Below are 17,020 nucleotides of genomic sequence, written 5' to 3'. Positions count from 1 at the left end.
TCCTTCCCCAGCCAGATTTGTCTTTGGGGGCCTCCGTTCAGCCTCTGTCTTGCTGGCAACCTCATGTCTTCCTTTGCTCCCCCATCCTCCCACTTACCTAGCCCAGCCTCAATGAACTGCACTGCACCATTCTCTTGGGCACCATGGAGAAAGTCTCTGAGCTGAAGAGATTGACACTTCTGTAGATTTGTCCCCAACATAAACTGGGTCCCTACATTGTCTTCCCTCCCAATCATGACAACATCAAGTTGTCCCTAACACCTCCATCTGCATCCCTAATGCCCTACCTCATCTCCCAGAAGTTCCCTGAAGACCTGTCCCCACACTATGTGTCTGCCTCTGTCCCATCCTCCTGCCTTCAACCCTACTCCTGACCCCCTTTCTTAGGGGCCTGCCATGTCCAGTATGCCCTCTCTTCTGTATAACTAATTTGTATCACTTCTTGCTGTTTTTTTGTTTTGTTTTGTTTTGGTTTTTTTGATTCTGGGGATTGAACCCATCTGCATTTAACCACTGAGCCACATCCCCAGCCCTATTTTGTATTTTATTTAGAGACAGGGTCCGAGTTGGTTAGCACCTTGCTCTTGCTGAGGCTGGCTTTGCACTCACGATCCTCCTGCCTCAGCCTCCTGAGTTGCTGGGATTAAAGGCATGTGCCACTGTGCCCAGCTCTACATCTTGCTATTTTTTGATAGCACTGAAACAAGTTCAGGTCCACCATCATGAACAAGCTTCCCTCTGCCAGCCCCCATCCTCAGTTCCCCCTTTTCCCCTTCACAGAAAGCTGATAGGACCAATTACCCACACTGCCACCTCCTCCCTCTCATCTCTCACCCATTCCCCATTAGCATTTGATTTATTAGAACTTATAATGCCAGCCACTGGGCTGGGCCCTGGTGAATACCCAGTGGACACACACCCACGGCTCCTGATCTTGTTTCTTATGTTTACTATCAACCTAGCACCTGCCTTTTACCAAGGACACCACAACTCTGAAGTCCAGTGGACAATTTTCCAGGTAGAAATAGAGAAATGAGTGTAACTAATTAAAACAAATTAAAAAAAGAAATAGAGAAATGTGCATGTGATTATGAGCCCAAGGAAGGGGAGGAACCACCAGAGGGAAGGGAAGCTGAAAAGAAAGCCCGAAGTAAACAAGGAAGATAGACAAAGGTCACAAAAAGAAGGAACTGAAAAACAAATTATAAAGCAAAATAAATCTTAAAATGAGACGGAAGAATTATATGGATTGACTAACTTTTCCCATTCAAACATTGAGCATGTCAGGGTGTTTAAAAAAAAAACACTAAGCTGTCTACTGTTCACCAGAAACAAAGTCATAAAGGGTGACAATGGAAGAGTGGGCAAGGAGACCCCAGGTGAATGCCAAGGAGAGCAGAAGAAAGTAACATGGAATTTAGCCAACAGTGTTCCATAAAGGAGTAGGAGGAATAATACAAACGACAAGACTCAATTTGAGAAGAATATCCAGTGTCTAAATGCACCAACCAATAGAGCTAAAAGCATAAAGAAAAACAATTGTGAATACAAGGAGACATTGACTTAGAATGTGGGGAGAGGAGAGACTGCCAACACTTCCAGAACTGCAGAGATCTAACTGTCGTAGAGCAGGGCCCTCTCTTGTGGCCATGCCTTCCTGAGATAGCCTGGGCAGCTTAGTTATGATAGTGCCAAGTCCTGCCATCTGACACGGGCTCATTCGGCCCAGGGGTGTCAGCCTGGGGATGCCTCACACACTCCCCAGGGGACTCATTGAGGCCAGGCTGATCCTGCTATCTCCCTCAAGTCTCTGAGCTGCCGATAGCTCTTCTGGTGGCACAGAATACTCTTTGTCACCACTTACCGCCCCAGGCAATGCTGGCTTATTTTCCCTCCAGACTCAGCCTAAGTGCCCCTCCTTGGGACATGCAGGCCCCTTAATCCTCAAGCGCTAGCCTCCATGCACAGTCACACCCACAGGACAGGGTCCTAGGCAGAGACCCTGCTGTCTTATGCCTTTTGTATCCCCAACTCCTTGCTCAGATCCTGGATAGAGTGCAGGTCCTGCCAGCTGAAGGAATGAGCAGCGGGGTCCCCTGGAAGTAGCCCTAGGCCCAGCAACCCTGATGACAGCAAGGCTCTGTGGCTTCTTTGATACTGAGAGACCCAAGGCTAGGCAAGAGCAGATCTCATCCTCTCCCATCCTTGATGATGGGAGAGGCACTTTCTGGCAACCCTGGACTGCCATGGTCAACTCTCCCCTGTGGACCTCCCTCGGTAACCACGGGCCCCCACAACCCGTCCGGGCCATCAGCTTCCCACAGCACCTCCCCAGTTTATCTCACAATCATCTCACCACAGGGGCTGGAGTTATTCAGGCGAAGTTTCCGCGTGACTGTGTCTCCTCCAGAGACCTGGGTCCCAAACCTGGAGGCAAGAGATGGGATTGAGCAAGCCATAGCCGGCATACACCTGGCAGGTGGGGCACTGCAGAGAGGAGTGTGAGATAAGGACCAGGAGGTCCACAGTGGTCTGTCCTCACCTTGGTGACACTGAGACCCAGGGCTGGAGGCCTTCCCTGTGCACTGGTTGAGGGCCTGTAACCTGGGGCTGCTCACTGCTCTGGAAATCCATCCCCTGTCCCGAATTATGCTGATCAAACTGATCCCAGCTCATCTGTTTGAGCAGCCCCAGGTCTGGTACTGACCTTGAGTTACATGGACTACTCACTACTTCTGCCCTCCCACCCCAAAGTCCCTCAGAGACCCATAGGTGGTGGCCACGTCTCCTGAGGCCTCTTTTCCCCAGGGATAACCTAACCTGGGAACCCTTGTGGGTGGCACCAGGTGGCTCTAGGCCATATGGAGAACATTGAGGTGGATGGGAAGCCCAAGCTGGAGGTTGGAGGGTTTGGGGAGCCACCAGGGAGCAGAGGATGAGGGCAAGGGTGGGACACCTGATGATGGGCTCCTTCTGTGACTTGTCAGCCATGTAAGAGGTGGTCCGCTGGGAGCTGATGGGGCAGCCCACCACTGCCATGTGCACTGGGATGACTGCTGGTGGCAGGTCTCCCACCTGCAAATACATCCTTTGTCACCCCTGTTACCAGCTGCCCCTGCATTCCCTCCAACCACCTCAAGCACCCCACAGCTTGGTCCCGGCTTGGCCCAGCCTCATTTCCCACTGACTCCTTCTCCAGAGAGCCCCAGCCTGGGCTCTGCCAGCCTCCATCTGCACAAATCTGTTAACTTTTAAGGGGGAAAAAACCTTATTATTCTTCTCTGTTACTTAAAAGTAATAAATGCTTATTTCTGGAAAAAAAACTTAGTGTACTAATCACCCATAATTCTCCCCCTGCTGGACTCACTGCCGCCATCTTAGCATGTATCTGTCCACCCTTCCTTTGTGTCCATTAAGACAGATACAGGTGGGCAGCATGCCAGACAGGTTGTTCTTTAATAACCTTCTTTTCTCTTAATGATATAATTTTACTAAAACAGATTCATGATATCATAGGCTAGGCTTTGCAGAATTCCACTGTAGGGAAGCAGCCCAATGGCTTATCCAGTCTTCTACAGATGGACACAAATCTATATTTGTTTCCTCCCTGCCATTACAAATAATGTTGAGAAGAAAAGCAGCCTAGTGTGAAGTCATTTGTACATAATCTACAGATGTGTTCTTGGAGGCCCTTTAAATTTGGACATGGCACAGTCCCAAGTGCTTCCAAAGGCCAGAGGCATTCCCTACCTCTGGACCCACCAGGCTGAGACGTTCCCTTTCCCTGCACCTCACCAATAGCTTTCAAACCTTGCTAATCTGACACAAACCAGTATTTTGTAGTTATTGTACTTTGCATTTATTTAACTACTAGTGATGACATTTTTTATATAAGTATCAGCTATTTGGACTTGTCTTTCTTTGAATCACTTATTCAAACCCTTTGCTACTTGCAATACTTTATTTCCCCCTTACTGTTATTTAGTAACTATGTATTAACATAAGCAACCATTTTTCATACATGATACAAGCAACTTAAAGCAAATATCTAGTATAACTAGCCTGTTTAACTTACCAAAGGTTCACAAAAATCTATGCAACAACAGAATGGTGTATAGGATAATGTATGTGTGTTTTACCCTGCCATGGTAAACCAGGGGGCTCCTTGTAGGCCTTATCTCCTGGCTGATCATTGATTTCATTCTTGTATCCCCCATAGTATTAAGGACTGCACAGGAACCTATACACAGTAGGAGCTCCATGTGTGCCGAGTGAAGGAGCAAATGAATGACCCATGGGGTAATAATGGAATACACAGAAGGCTAGGCAAGGGAGGCTGTTATTCCCTCTATTCCTTACTCCCTTCTCTATGTCTCGGGTCATGGCATAGCCTGCTAATTTCTCTGTCCTTACTGTGGTCCCAGCCCTGCCCCTCAAGGGGAAAAGTGTAGAAGGTTCTACTGCTCATGAAGACCCCTCCTACCTAGAACATCCCAGCCTCCATCCCAGAGGTTGTGGCAGGTGTCTAGGATAACCTTGTAACTTGGTGAGTTGAGAGGCTGAGGACTGGGTGTTGGAGAAAGGGAGGTCAGAGGGGTGTGCCCGCCTGTGTGTCCTTACCTTGCAAATAAGGCTGTCCCAGTACTCGCCCCACATGTTGGCACAGCCTGTGATGTCAATGCTCAGCTGCTGGAAAGCCCCCAGCACACCCTTGGAAGTGTGGGGGAAGAATGCAACTCCTCTCCCGTAAGATAACATGCTTTCCATAAAATCTGGGGGAGAATCAGGAATGAGGGCTCAGGAGCCTGGGGTTGAGAGTGAGGTCCAAACCCTCAGGAGTTACCAATGCACTGCCCCTGACCAGCCACCCCATAGCCTCTCTGTGGTCAGGAGGCTAGCTCAGGTACCAGTAGCTTGGGGCCCTGCCTGGCTAACTCTCTTCTCTCCTGAGAGTCCAGAGCTCATCAAGAGCCCTCCTTTATGAGCCACTATGCAGCCCAAATCAAGTTCAGACCCTGTGCATGAGGTTATGCCCTAGCAAGGAAATGACCTCATTCAAGAGTAGGAGATTGTCATGTGAAGAGCCATGGCCATCTTGAGGACCTAGCTAGGAAAGACACTGAGAAGGGGGACTCTGGTCCTGGTTCCCTTCTCTGGCAGCTGCTGGCCCACATCCTCAGAAGGCCAGGTGAAACTCCACTCTGGCCAGGCATCAGCCCGCAGCCCTTACCCCCAACCCTGGTGGCTCTTACCCAGCTGCTCTTTTTTGGCCAAGTGCTCTCGGATCCTCACCGACTTTAGCAGGGCAGGAGGCAAGTCAGGGCTTTACAAATGGAGGCAACAAAAACCCAAAAAAACCAAAAAACTTGGCATCAAAACAGCTAAGCCATGCCCCATGGAAACCAGTATTGCACCCAGCAGAGGAAGGTGGCCCTGCCTGCTTCTCCCAGGGAAAAGCTGGTCAGGTCTCTTCTTCACCTTTTTCTCTGTTCTTTGTCCCCGTTACACCTCTATCATCCAAAGTATCCCCAGCTGCAGGCCACTCCCCAAGTCATACAGATCATCCCCTAAGAAATCCAGGAGGGCTCTAGGGCAGGGATCCTTTGTCCCAGGCTGTGCCCTAGTTACCTAGGATGCAAACCCATCCCAATGTTCCCTCTCTTGCCCAGACTTCTGCAACAGGCCCATTTCCAGTGCACCCTGCCGACCTCTGTGCTGGGTGCACACTAACCCTTTGGAGCAGAGAATTGATGGGTTATCCACTGCTTATGGCTCTCCCTCCTGCACATGGCAGTGGTTTTAAGAGATGAGGCAGTGAGGTCTCACACAGGTGTGTGCTGGCAAACTGCCTCCAAAAAAGATGGCCTAAAATGTAGTTTTGGCCGATATCTGTGGTACAGTGCTCCACGTCTTGCTTCTCCCCTTGACCACAGTGTCTCCACTGACCTTTTGTCTTCCCTCCTGGACATCCTCCCCAGCTCATTTCTCCTAGTCAGCCCAGCCACACCATCCAATTGTCCCAGAAACTCCCCACTCTTGAGTCGTCACTCCCACATCTTTGCCTGGTTCTTTCTGTCCATAGAAACTTCTCCCTCATTCACGGGCCTCTCCTGCCTTATCTCAAAAGCCTGCCGTGTCAGCAGGCCAGGCTGAGGAGGGGGCACATCCCAGCCTTTCCCACAGGCCCAGTCAATATTGAAGAGTGGGTAGCAAAAAGCCATCTCCTCTCTGTGTTTCTCTATATCTCCCTGTAAAGTCTCAGATGCCTCCTTCTACACCTGTCAGCCTCTTGCCACCTAAGCCACAAAGGGGGTAAAACTCCACCCATGCACACCCACCCTGGGGACAGCCTCCAAAAGAAACAAGACTTACAGGCTGATGCTTTTGCTCAGGCTGTTTGGGGGGCTCCCAAAGTAGTCAAAATTGAGAGTGAAAGAGGTCTGCATTGGGGAGCAATTAGTCAGAATGATCTGGCCATTCACACGGGTCCTCAGTGGCACCATTGATCCAAAGTCTAGGTGCAGCTCCTCCAGGTGGCCCGGCCACTGCTTTGTCCTGAAAACATTGCCCCATGTCCATGGACCCTATGTTACCTGCAGTCTTTGGAGCTACTCAGGGAACCACCCTAGGTAGGGGTGCAGGAGCTGCCCAGAAACCTGGCTTCATCTTCGACTCCCTCCTCATGGAGCTGGAACCCCCCGACCCCGCCTTCCTGTATGCCCACCATGCTAACTAACAGAGGCCTGGAACTCTGTTAGACAGTCCCTGGCTAGGGGCAGACTGGCATGTCTCCAGGCCTCATATGGGAAAGCCCAAGGAGCCTGTAGCCCTGGACACCCAGAGGACAGGGGTGGGGTAAAAGGTCTGCTCCTGCAGAAGCAAGTGGTCAGGGCCCATCACAACTCTATGGCCTCTTCCCAGTGGTAGGAATCAGCTGGGAGTGGACTCTCAGTACATTGCCAGTTCTTTGTAAAGCTGCTCCCACCCTAGGCTCACCTGATATCAGAGCCCTCCACAGAGACAGTGATGGTCACTTCCAGTCCCTGGGGCTTCCCAGAGATACCTAGGGCCAGTGGCTTTTTTATTCCTGACACATAACAAGGAAGAGCCAGATCCGTCAATTCTTCCTACAAGAAAACCCATCCAGGGCTTAGTCAGACCAGGGCTTCAGAAGCGGGTTCAGATGGTCTTCCACAGCAGAGGTGGTTTCTGTGAGTGGCCCAATATGAAGGCCTTGACCTTTGTCTGGACTCATCTCTAAGAAAGGGCTCTTGAGTGCTTTTAGTAAGCCCAGTCAGTAGGCCCACATCCTGTCCCCAGAGGCCTGGCCCCATCCCCAGGGTTCATGCTATCTGAGTCTGCCTGAAACATCTGTGCATGTCCACATAAAGGAAAACCTTTCAGAGTGACTTCTGGAGAGCTGCACATTCTTTCTGATGCTGCTACTATAATAGACATCATGCCCTTCTTGAGTGGGATCTGCACCATGCTATGCCTGGGTCTGTCTATCATCCTGGAGCTCAGGATCAGCTGTGTAGGAAAGCTCACTGTCCCATGTTTGCCAGTGAAAAACTGAGACCCGATTCTGCAAGTCTTTGCAAGGAAAAAATTATTTCCCCAACAAGAACCGTGTAGCAATATACAACAATGCTCAAGCACTAGTCATGTTCCACCCAGATGGTCTCCCTCTGGGCCCCTCCAGAGAAAAGCTGTGCCTCCCCCCGGCTGACCCTGGCTATCAGTCACCTCCTCCAGCAGCATCTGGCACAGTGTCTGCCTTGAACAGCACCTCTGCCTTAGGTCTCTGGGCCAACTGGAAAGCTGGACCCCCCCCCCCACCAGCCACAAAGAATGGTCTGGAGAAGGCTAAAGCTGGTGCCAAAGGGGCCAGGGGTCTCAGAGCACATCCAGGCTGCTCCAGGCTCTCTGATCTTGTGTTCTTAGAAAGTTGGCCCAGCTTGAATGAGGATCCTACACCCAAATGCAAAAAATCCCTTCCCTACCCACAAGGACCAGGAGCCAGGGGTAGGACCTCCCTGAGGTACAAGCACAACCTGTTGACAGGTGTCTTAGTCACTCAGGTTCTCATAACACAGTTATCACTGTACTCACCGTGGTATGCACGGTCAACTCCAAGTTGAGCAGGCGCTCCTCACTGGGGCGCAGCAGGCCACGTTTGGGAGAGACTATTGCTGTGCAGAAGGCTGCTTGGTGCCCTAAGAGCTGGTGGACACACAGGTGGGCCTGTTGTGTGAAGCTCCCAGAGGAACCCGAGCCCAGACAGCATGCTCACTGCTGGCTGAGACTCAGACCCACAGTAGGTCCCAAGGTTCCTTCTGTCCTCCCCAACCCTGGAGGGACTTCACCACCTGTCAGTGGGATGCATGGACTAAATGAGCTACCCTGAGAGGCCCAGAGAGTTGGGGAGCAGAAGGCAGTTGCCTTTGATATACAAGGATGTGGCTCCATCTTCCACAGATCTCAGAGCCATGGGGCAGTACCACAACTGGGCTCCTGACAGCTGTGTGGACCAGCCACACACTCTGCTAACTGGAAGGCTCTGTGTTCACCAGAAACTCCTTCTCAGGCAGGAACTGGAATTCCCTAAAGGCAGGACCAAAGCCAGACCAGATGGGCCGCTCCTCTAAGGAGCCAAGCTTTTCTGGGCTCTATGGAGTTATGGACGGGCTGTAGTAGGGAGAGAGGCTGAACAGATGCTGTGGGGGGGATTTGGGGGGCAACATAGGTCTCTGTTGCTGAGGGCTGCAGACTGCTCCTGGATGGTACGGGCTCAGTCACCTTGCCCCAGTGAAACCGCGTGAACAGGAGTGTGCCGTTGACGAGCGTGATGGTTGACTTTGTGGACACCCCCATGTAGAGGTTGCTGACCTCCACCTGGCTGCTCTTCAGGTATACGTGGGGCTCCTGTACCTCAGCATACACAGGAAGGTAGCTGGAACACCAGGAGACAGAAGAAATAAAACTGCCCCTATATACTGTTGACATGATGGTCTATGCAGAAAATTCTGAGGAGTCTATATTTTAAGAACTTCTAGAACTAAGTTCAGCAAAGTTATAGGGGATAAGATCAAAGCACAAAAGTCAAATCATGCTTTTACATACATAATGAACACATGGAATTAAGTGAAAATACAATACTGTTTATAATTACTCCAAATTGAAATGCTGAGGTATAAGAGAAATTATATGGAGAATAATTTAGGCTTATTTTAAAGTGGTTATTTTTCCAGAATGTTTACTTCGTCTCCCCACCCTACCCTGGCAAAACAAGAGAATTTTTCCAGTCTCCACCATGATAACCTAGTGCACCTCCAAGTTTCTACCTATAGCTAGTCTACATTCAGCTCCAGAATTTGCTGAAGCTACTTTTTTTAAGCACTCCTTTCCATTGATGGCCCCAGTAGCTTCTGCTTCAGGTTAACTGATGTGTATTCTGTATTAGCCTCTCCCCCCAGATTTGGGGATTGCAATGTATCCTATGACCTCAATTCTCTGATGGATCTAAGAAGTCAATGATTTTCAGTTTGTTCAATTTTTTCTTGTGGTGAGAGCAGGAGCTCAACAAACAGGTGTTTTGCCTGGATGGACATCTGAAGGTATTTTGCCAGCATGATTAACATTCAGAGTCAGTCCAGGGTAAGCAAAGAAGATTATCCTAGATAATGTGGCTGGGCCTGAGTTAATCAGTTGAAATGAAATTACCCAGAGAAAGACATTCCATGTGTGCTAAGCAGCCTCAGCTCCTGCTTCCTGCAGGCCTGCCCTATGGATTCTGGAATTGCCTGGCCAATCAGTCACATAAGCCAAACCCTTGCAATAAATTTCTAGTGGAACCCTGACTGATACAACTGCATTATATAAAATGTAGGTAAATATAAAGGGCAGAATAAATGTTATTTTATTGAAATTCTTTCCTTCTGATTTAAGAGACAATTACATAAGCCAGAAACTGTAAAACTGTGTTGGTGGAACTTTAGTGTATGAAAATGAAGTTTATATGAAAATAATTTTACAAGGAAGGAAAGAGTTAAACAGTACAATTAACCAAACAACCCAACAGACATATACAGTACTTTGTCTGACAGCAGAATACATATAATTCTTTTTTTGGCAGGGGAGGTAACTAGGGATTTCAGAGGCACTTGATCACTGAGCCACATACTGAGCCCTATTTTGTATTTTATTTCAAGACAGGGTCTCACTGAGTTGCTTGGCACCTAACTTTTTGCTGAGCTGGCCTTGAACTCGAGATCCTCTTGCCTCAGCCTCCCAAGTCACTAGGATTACAGGTGTGTGCTACCACGCCTGGCCAGAATACATGTTCTTTAGGGCATATAAAACATTTCCAGAATGGAAGATAAGAGAGCTCATAAAACAAGCTTCAGTGAGCTTTAAAGGACTGTGATTATATAAAGCATATTCTCCATTAACAACAGAATTCAGTTAGACATCAACAACAGAAAGAAATTAGAGAAACAAAAATATCTGTAAATTAAACAACACACTTATAAATAAAGTAAAAAAATTAGGGTCAAATAGAAAAAAATCACGAGAGAAATTAGAAAATATTTTTATGTCAATGAAATTGAAAACACAACATCTCAAAGCTTATAGGATGCAGCTAAAGCAATGCTCAGAGGTAAATTTATATTTATGAATGCCAATATTAAAAAAAATACCAAAAGCCTCAGCTCCCATCTAAGAAACTAGAGAAAGAGCAAATAAAATCCAAAGAAGAAATAATAGAATAAATTATCTTTGTGCAAATAATATGTCCTTCTCTTTAGAACAATATTAGAATGAATAAATGAGATCAGCATGGTTGCAGGATACACGACCAACATGCAAGAACATTTGTGTTTCTATGCAGGAGTGATGAACAACCAGAAATCAAAGTTAAGAAAATGGTTCTACTTCCAAAAGCATCAAAAAGCATAAAATATTTAGAAATAATTTCATAAAAGAAATATAAGAATTAAAAACAATGAAATATCATAGAACTAAATGAAAAAGAACATAAATGGAAAGACATTTAATACTCATGGAGAACACTGCCAAGATGATGACACTCCCCAAATCGACCTACAGATGCTACTCACTCCCTTACAGAAACCACAGCTGGCTTTTCACAGAAATTAGCCAACTGATTTATATGGAGATGTCATAAAATCATATGGAAATTCAAAGAATTCAGAATGGCTAAAACAATCCTGAAAAAGAAAAAAAGTTGGAGAATTCATATTTCCCAGTTTTCAGATTTACTACAAGGCCACAGTGATCCACACTGTGGCACCTGGCACAAGGACAGACGTGGTTCAGTGAAACAGAATGGAGAATCCAGAAATAAACCCTCACACGTCCATCAGTTGATTTTTGAGTGTGCCAAAACAATTCAGTGGGTAAAAAATAGTGTTTTTAAAAAATGGTACTGGGATAACGGGTTAACTTCATGGAAAGGAATAAAATTGGACCCATTTTTTTCACCGTATGAAAAAATATAGTGCAAAATTGACACAGATGACCTATGAGTGTATGAACAGATGCTCAGCACTGTTCACTGGCCAAAGGGAAACGCAAATTAAATCCTCAGGGAAATACACCTCTCATGCTAGGATGCCTGCCACCAGAAAGAGAGAATCACAAGTGACTAAGGTTGTGGAGGACCAAGAACAGCAGGGAGGATGGAGAGCGGTCAGGACAGGTAGCTATGATATCCAGCACAGGGGCCACCTGCGAAAGCTCACAAAGACGGGTAAAGAGATTGGGGGTGTGGGCACGTGCTTAGCAGAAGGGAAACCCTAAGTTCAATACCCAGCACCAGCACCAAAAGAAAGAAAGGGGTAAATGTAAAGCCATTCCTTGGAAAAAAGGAGGATAAGGAGCAGAAAAGGAGAACAGGATGTGATCAGATTAACTGATACAACAGAAGAGAACAATACTGCTTCCTAAAACCCCCGGAATGAAGGTCCTGTACAGGTGAAGAGAAGTGCTAACACTGTCAATGACAAGAGTCAAAGGGCAGGAGTGGGCCGTGGGGAAAGAACTGGGAACACGCAAGGAGGGTTGGGAGCCTGATCGGCTTGGTCTCCACGGGCCTGGAGCTCAGGCCACATATGGGAGACTGGGCTGTAGTACTTGCCACTCCTGGAGAACATGGGTGTAGGCTGGAGAGAGTCCCCAGTACCCCTGGGCCTCTCAGCTGTCCTGGAGGAAAAACAAACAAATTGTTCCCAGCCCTTCATTGCTATTTATGAAGGAAGCGATGGAAAGGTTTGTATAGCTATCCAACATGGGCTTCCTCTGCGGTCTTGGCTGCTTCCTCCAAAGGCCTCTTCCTCTCAGGGGATTGGGGTTATGGTGTACTCTGGGGCAACATGCTCACCTACTCTCCACTCCTTGGAAGAGGGGTGCTTGCCATTCCTACACCCACTTACTTACTGAGAGGAAACTTACGCCACCAGTTCTGTGTGCAAATCAACTAGATCCTCCATTCAGAAAAAATAATGGACAGCCAACGGTTGCCAGATGTAGAAGAACACTAAAACACGAAGGGAGAAGGTCTCCAGACAAACACCCAAGAAAAGGGAAATCAGATTCCTTGGGGGGGATGCGAGAGGCTTTGTATGTGCAAGACGCTAACACATTTCTATCAAAAAAGAACAACCTCAGAGCCAGGCTCAGTGGCCCATGCCGTTAATCAATCCTAGCAGGTCTAGAGGCTGAGGCAGGAAGATTGGAGTTCAAGAACAGCCTCAGCAAATCAGCCAGGCCCTAAGCAACTCGGTGAGACTCTGTCTCTAAATAAAATGCAAAAAAGGACTGGGGATGTGGCTCAGTGGTTAAGTGCCCCCGAGTTCAATCCCTAGTACCAAAACAAACAAACAAAACAAAACAAAAAAACACCAACCCCCAAAACCTAAAATTTAAAAGTATGATTTCCAAAGAAAGGCATATCACCAAAGGCAGAAAGAGTGAGCCACAAGGGCACCTTCCCTGAGTGAGGAGCAAAGCCATTGGAAAAATGGAAATATAAGAAATCCAGTTAAAATCATGCTGCAAGTTTCCAGCAGGTGTTGAGTGGGTTGTGGGAGCTCAGCAAGCTTTCCCACTCTCTTCTTCTGGAGACAGATGCCCACCTCTCATCCCTATTCCTAACCCCCCACCTGGGGAAGGGGAGGAACATGACCTAGAGAGGACCCATCAGGGTCCATCTCTGGAGAAAGCAGGTTCACTTTTCACAGAGGGAGCCCAGGCTCTAAGGACTGCCTCCCCAAGCAGAGTGGCTAAGGGCCCTCACCAACAGAGGAGGGAAAGGCCCAGAGAGAGAAGCAGAGTTGAGGGTTGGGACTGGGATGGAGGTTGCAAGAGGGAAGAAGGGTAGAGGATGGGAGAAAGCAGAAGAGCCAACAAAGGGAAGAGTTTTGGCCCTTGGGATGGCAAGGCAGGGATGCTTTTTCTTCCTTGCCTGCAGCTCTATCACCTGCAATCCGTAAACATTTTGGTTAATATAAGGTCCTTTCAGAAGAAAGAACAGAGACAGGAAAGGAAAGAAAATAAGACTTCATGGAAGCCATGTTCCCAGAGGTGAACGCAAACTTAGCCTTCATGTTGAAGGCCCACAGAGTGCCCTGCAGGACCAGTGGGAAAGACTCACTCAGACCCGCACTGGTCATCACAGTAAAGGACTTCCAACAAAACACTGGTGGCATCACCCCCGTCAGATGGTCAAATTATTAAATCCAGATAATATCTGTCATCGTAAGAATATGGAGCCAGGCAGGAGGAAGTATAAAATGGTGCAGTGTTTTTGGAGGATAATTCCAGAATATCCTTATAGGTTTTAAATGAGCATTTCAAATGTTTTATAATGAATACACGTGCAAAAATGAATATAAAATATATGCACAGCTTAAATATATAAAAAATAATAGTAAAAAGAAGACAGGTATACTCCCATCCAGCTTCAGACACAAAATATTACCACTAGCCTTAAGGAAATATTTTACTTCAAAGTAATTTTGGAAGGGGTTGGGAGGAGTGGATGGGGGATGTAGATGGAATGTTATTTGCAGTGAGCTGATAACTTTTGAAGGTAGGTGATAGTTCATGGGCACTTATTATACTATACTATTTTTATATAGGTGAGAAACTTTCCACTGGAAAGCAAGAAAGAGAGATGGGAGGGAAAAGGGAAGAGGAGCCAGGAGCAGTGGTGCGTGCCTGTAATTCTGGCTGCTCGGGAGGCTGAAGTAGGAGGATTGTAAGTTCAAAGCCAGAATGAGCAATTTAGCAAGACTCTAAGCAACTTAGTGAGACCCTGTCTCTAAATAAAATATAAAAAGGGTTGGGGATGTGGTTCAGTGGTTAAATGCACCCAGGTTCAATCCCCAGTACAAAAAAGAAAAAACAAGAGAAGAGGAAGAAGAGGACTATTACTACCTTTGACATATCCAGTGTGTTCCCTCCCAGAATACAAGAATATTTGCTCATTGAAATATGTCACGATTTTTGTGCTCATTCTCCTGTTGATGAACATTGGGGTTTCTAGTTTTTCACTGTTATGTCACATCTCACCAGGAAACAGTAAAATGGTTTTGAAGGTGGTTGTACTAATGTACATTCCTTTAGCACACACATCCTAAAAAGACATACTCCAAAATATTATCAGTGAACTATTTCTAGGTAATGGATTATGTATCATCTTAATATTCTTCTGGGTAATTTTCAAATGTTATAGGATAAACATGTATAAGTCAATTTAAATTCAGAAATGTCTCTAGATAAATACATCATTGCACATAGTATAAATAAATATACTGTAAATGTGCACATACTGTCGTCATCTTCCCATCCCCCATAGCCCCGTACCTCCAGGTCCCTTTTTCCACTTCCAGCTCTAGTACAGTCTGCAGACGCTGACAGTGCAAGGCCTCCAAGGTGACAGTCACATGGCACTCCCCCAGAGGGTAAAGGTAACCACTTGAAGGCTCAATGTCCAAGGGAGATGCCTGGTGCCAATCCAGAAGGATGAGGAGTGAGGACATGGAGAATTGCAGAGGCCCTGGGGGCTGGCCATGCCCAACCAGGTGCACCTCCAAGGGCCCCTGGCTCTTTCAGAGCCATCTGGGACCCAGAAAGAGGCAAGCATGTGGGGGACTATGGCTGGGCAAGGGTCTCAGGATTGAGGATTAAAAAGTGAGTCTCCAAGCACAAGAATGCACAAGCCAGGTGCCCCCACCCTGGCCCAGATTTGAGAGGTAGAAGGCAGAGGGAGGCCCCAGGATGTGGGGAGACCAGAGCAGGCAGATGGAGACTCCAGCTGGGGAGCAAGAGGAGAGCCTGTGAGCCCTATGGGGAACCCTAGATCAGGACTCTGACAGCTTCAGTTGAGGAGAGCCATCAGGCCACCAGATTGCAGAAGGGGCCACAATTTCTCCTTTACACCCAGGTGGTCTTTTCTCCACCCTCTCATTTCTTGGAGGATGGGACTCCTTCACCTGGAAGGTCTGTCCCTCCCCTCACATCAGGTATGTTGACCTTGGCTGAGGGGGAGAGGGAAAGGGAAGGAACTTAGGAAGGGGTTCTTTCCATTTTGTTCTTCCCATCTCATGAGAAATGGAACATTCTTCTGACTAAGTAACCCTAGGACCCGGGGTGGGTCACACGGAATAGTGGGGTATCACTAGACATGGAAAGATAAGGTCCCTTCTGATATAACCTTTCTCTTGGTTCTCTCCCATGAGAACCTCACAGTGAGTGCAAGGGTCATGCCTGCCTGGAGGTGCTAAGTGGCCTGGTTTGCCCTCTCCCTCCCCTACCCCACCCAGGCCACCATGCCCAACCATAGGGTCGGCCTGGTGCTGTGGCTTCCTGCTTCTGAGCCTCAGCCTCTCTGGCCTTTAGCAGAGGCTGCACAGGACTTGCTCTCATAGGAAAAGAAGGCTTTGTGCTTGTCAGCATTCAGGCATTGAAGTTTGGGGTCCAAGCTCTGCTACAGAAAGGGCTAAAAAAATGCAAATAAAAACAAAAAAAAACCCAAAACTAGATTTAAGTCTTCATATTTGGGCCACATGCCTGTGCCCAGGCGCCACCTGCTGGCAGTACCCACTGCAGGCACAGGCCCCAGAAGGATCCTAGCCCTGGAGGAACCCAGCAGAACATGACCTCTGCCCAAAGCAGCTGCCCATGTGCTTCCAAACTCAGACTGCTCAGCCAAGGGAGAAGCCCAGGTCCTGTTTTGCATCTGATGGTAGAAAAGAGAACCAGAACCATCTGTTGAATTGGGGTGAGGGAACACATTCTGGGGAGAGGAGCTGCCTCATGGTGGGGAGAGTTAGAGACACGGCCAGGCGACAATTGCCAAGGGTGCCTCCTCTCGCAGCCCCGGAGCTCTGATTGGAAAGCACAGTTCAAGTTTCCCAGTTCAGACCTGAGCCAAGGTGAACTGGCTTCTGGGAGAGGTGGCATCCTAGGAGCCAGCAGCCCCTGACTTACATCTTCATGCCTTTCTTCCAGGCAGACAGGACTCTCTCTCATGTGCCACATGGCTGAAAGCTGGCTGATGTTCCGGATCTGGATGGTCTTCGAGACTTTGTGCCCCAGGCGGAGCAGTCCAAACTGAAGGGCCGAGACGTTGATGACAAGTGCAGGCCCCTGAGATACCCGGAGGGATCTGTTACTGAGCAGCCAGGGAGTGGGCTCTGTGTCCTACCCCTGCCACCTCTCTGGGCCCACCCTGCTACCCAACCCCCCGTCTGCAGCACCTTAAAGGCCGCCTCGATGTGTAACACCACTGGCGAGGGTGAGTCTCTGATCTCACACAGTAGGTCCTGACTTGCTGGGCCAGGGACACCTCCGGTAAAGTTCAACTCAAAATCCCCAACCTCGTTGGGCTCTGGGAAAGAGGGGAAAGTGAGGTGGAGAAGTTTCCTTCTGTGGCTGGGCCCGGACATCTGGCCTGTACTCATTTCTTGCCATGCTGGAGCTGATCACAAGACAC

The 17,020-nt window shown here is 48.1% G+C and overlaps 1 protein-coding gene across 1 annotated transcript in view; it reads right to left on the bottom strand.

Annotated features, from left to right (window-relative positions):
• Positions 1–17,020, bottom strand: part of Dlec1 (DLEC1 cilia and flagella associated protein) — a 56,427-nt gene that overhangs the window by 5,326 nt on the left and 34,081 nt on the right. The window contains exons 18-28 of the mRNA XM_077110197.1: positions 16,785–16,915; positions 16,516–16,674; positions 14,890–15,029; positions 8,800–8,953; positions 8,113–8,223; positions 6,997–7,127; positions 6,373–6,555; positions 5,253–5,323; positions 4,621–4,772; positions 2,957–3,075; positions 2,357–2,427 (exon numbers count right to left, since the gene is read on the bottom strand). Of these exons, the coding sequence (XP_076966312.1) occupies positions 2,357–2,427; positions 2,957–3,075; positions 4,621–4,772; positions 5,253–5,323; positions 6,373–6,555; positions 6,997–7,127; positions 8,113–8,223; positions 8,800–8,953; positions 14,890–15,029; positions 16,516–16,674; positions 16,785–16,915 (1,422 nt within the window). The remainder of the gene's footprint in view (positions 1–2,356; positions 2,428–2,956; positions 3,076–4,620; positions 4,773–5,252; positions 5,324–6,372; positions 6,556–6,996; positions 7,128–8,112; positions 8,224–8,799; positions 8,954–14,889; positions 15,030–16,515; positions 16,675–16,784; positions 16,916–17,020) is intronic.

This window comes from Callospermophilus lateralis, chromosome 1, assembly GCF_048772815.1.
Source record: "Callospermophilus lateralis isolate mCalLat2 chromosome 1, mCalLat2.hap1, whole genome shotgun sequence".
NCBI lineage: Eukaryota > Metazoa > Chordata > Mammalia > Rodentia > Sciuridae > Callospermophilus > Callospermophilus lateralis.
The sequence above is the reverse complement of the archived record's forward strand: the minus strand, read 5'-3'. Positions and strand labels throughout refer to the sequence as shown.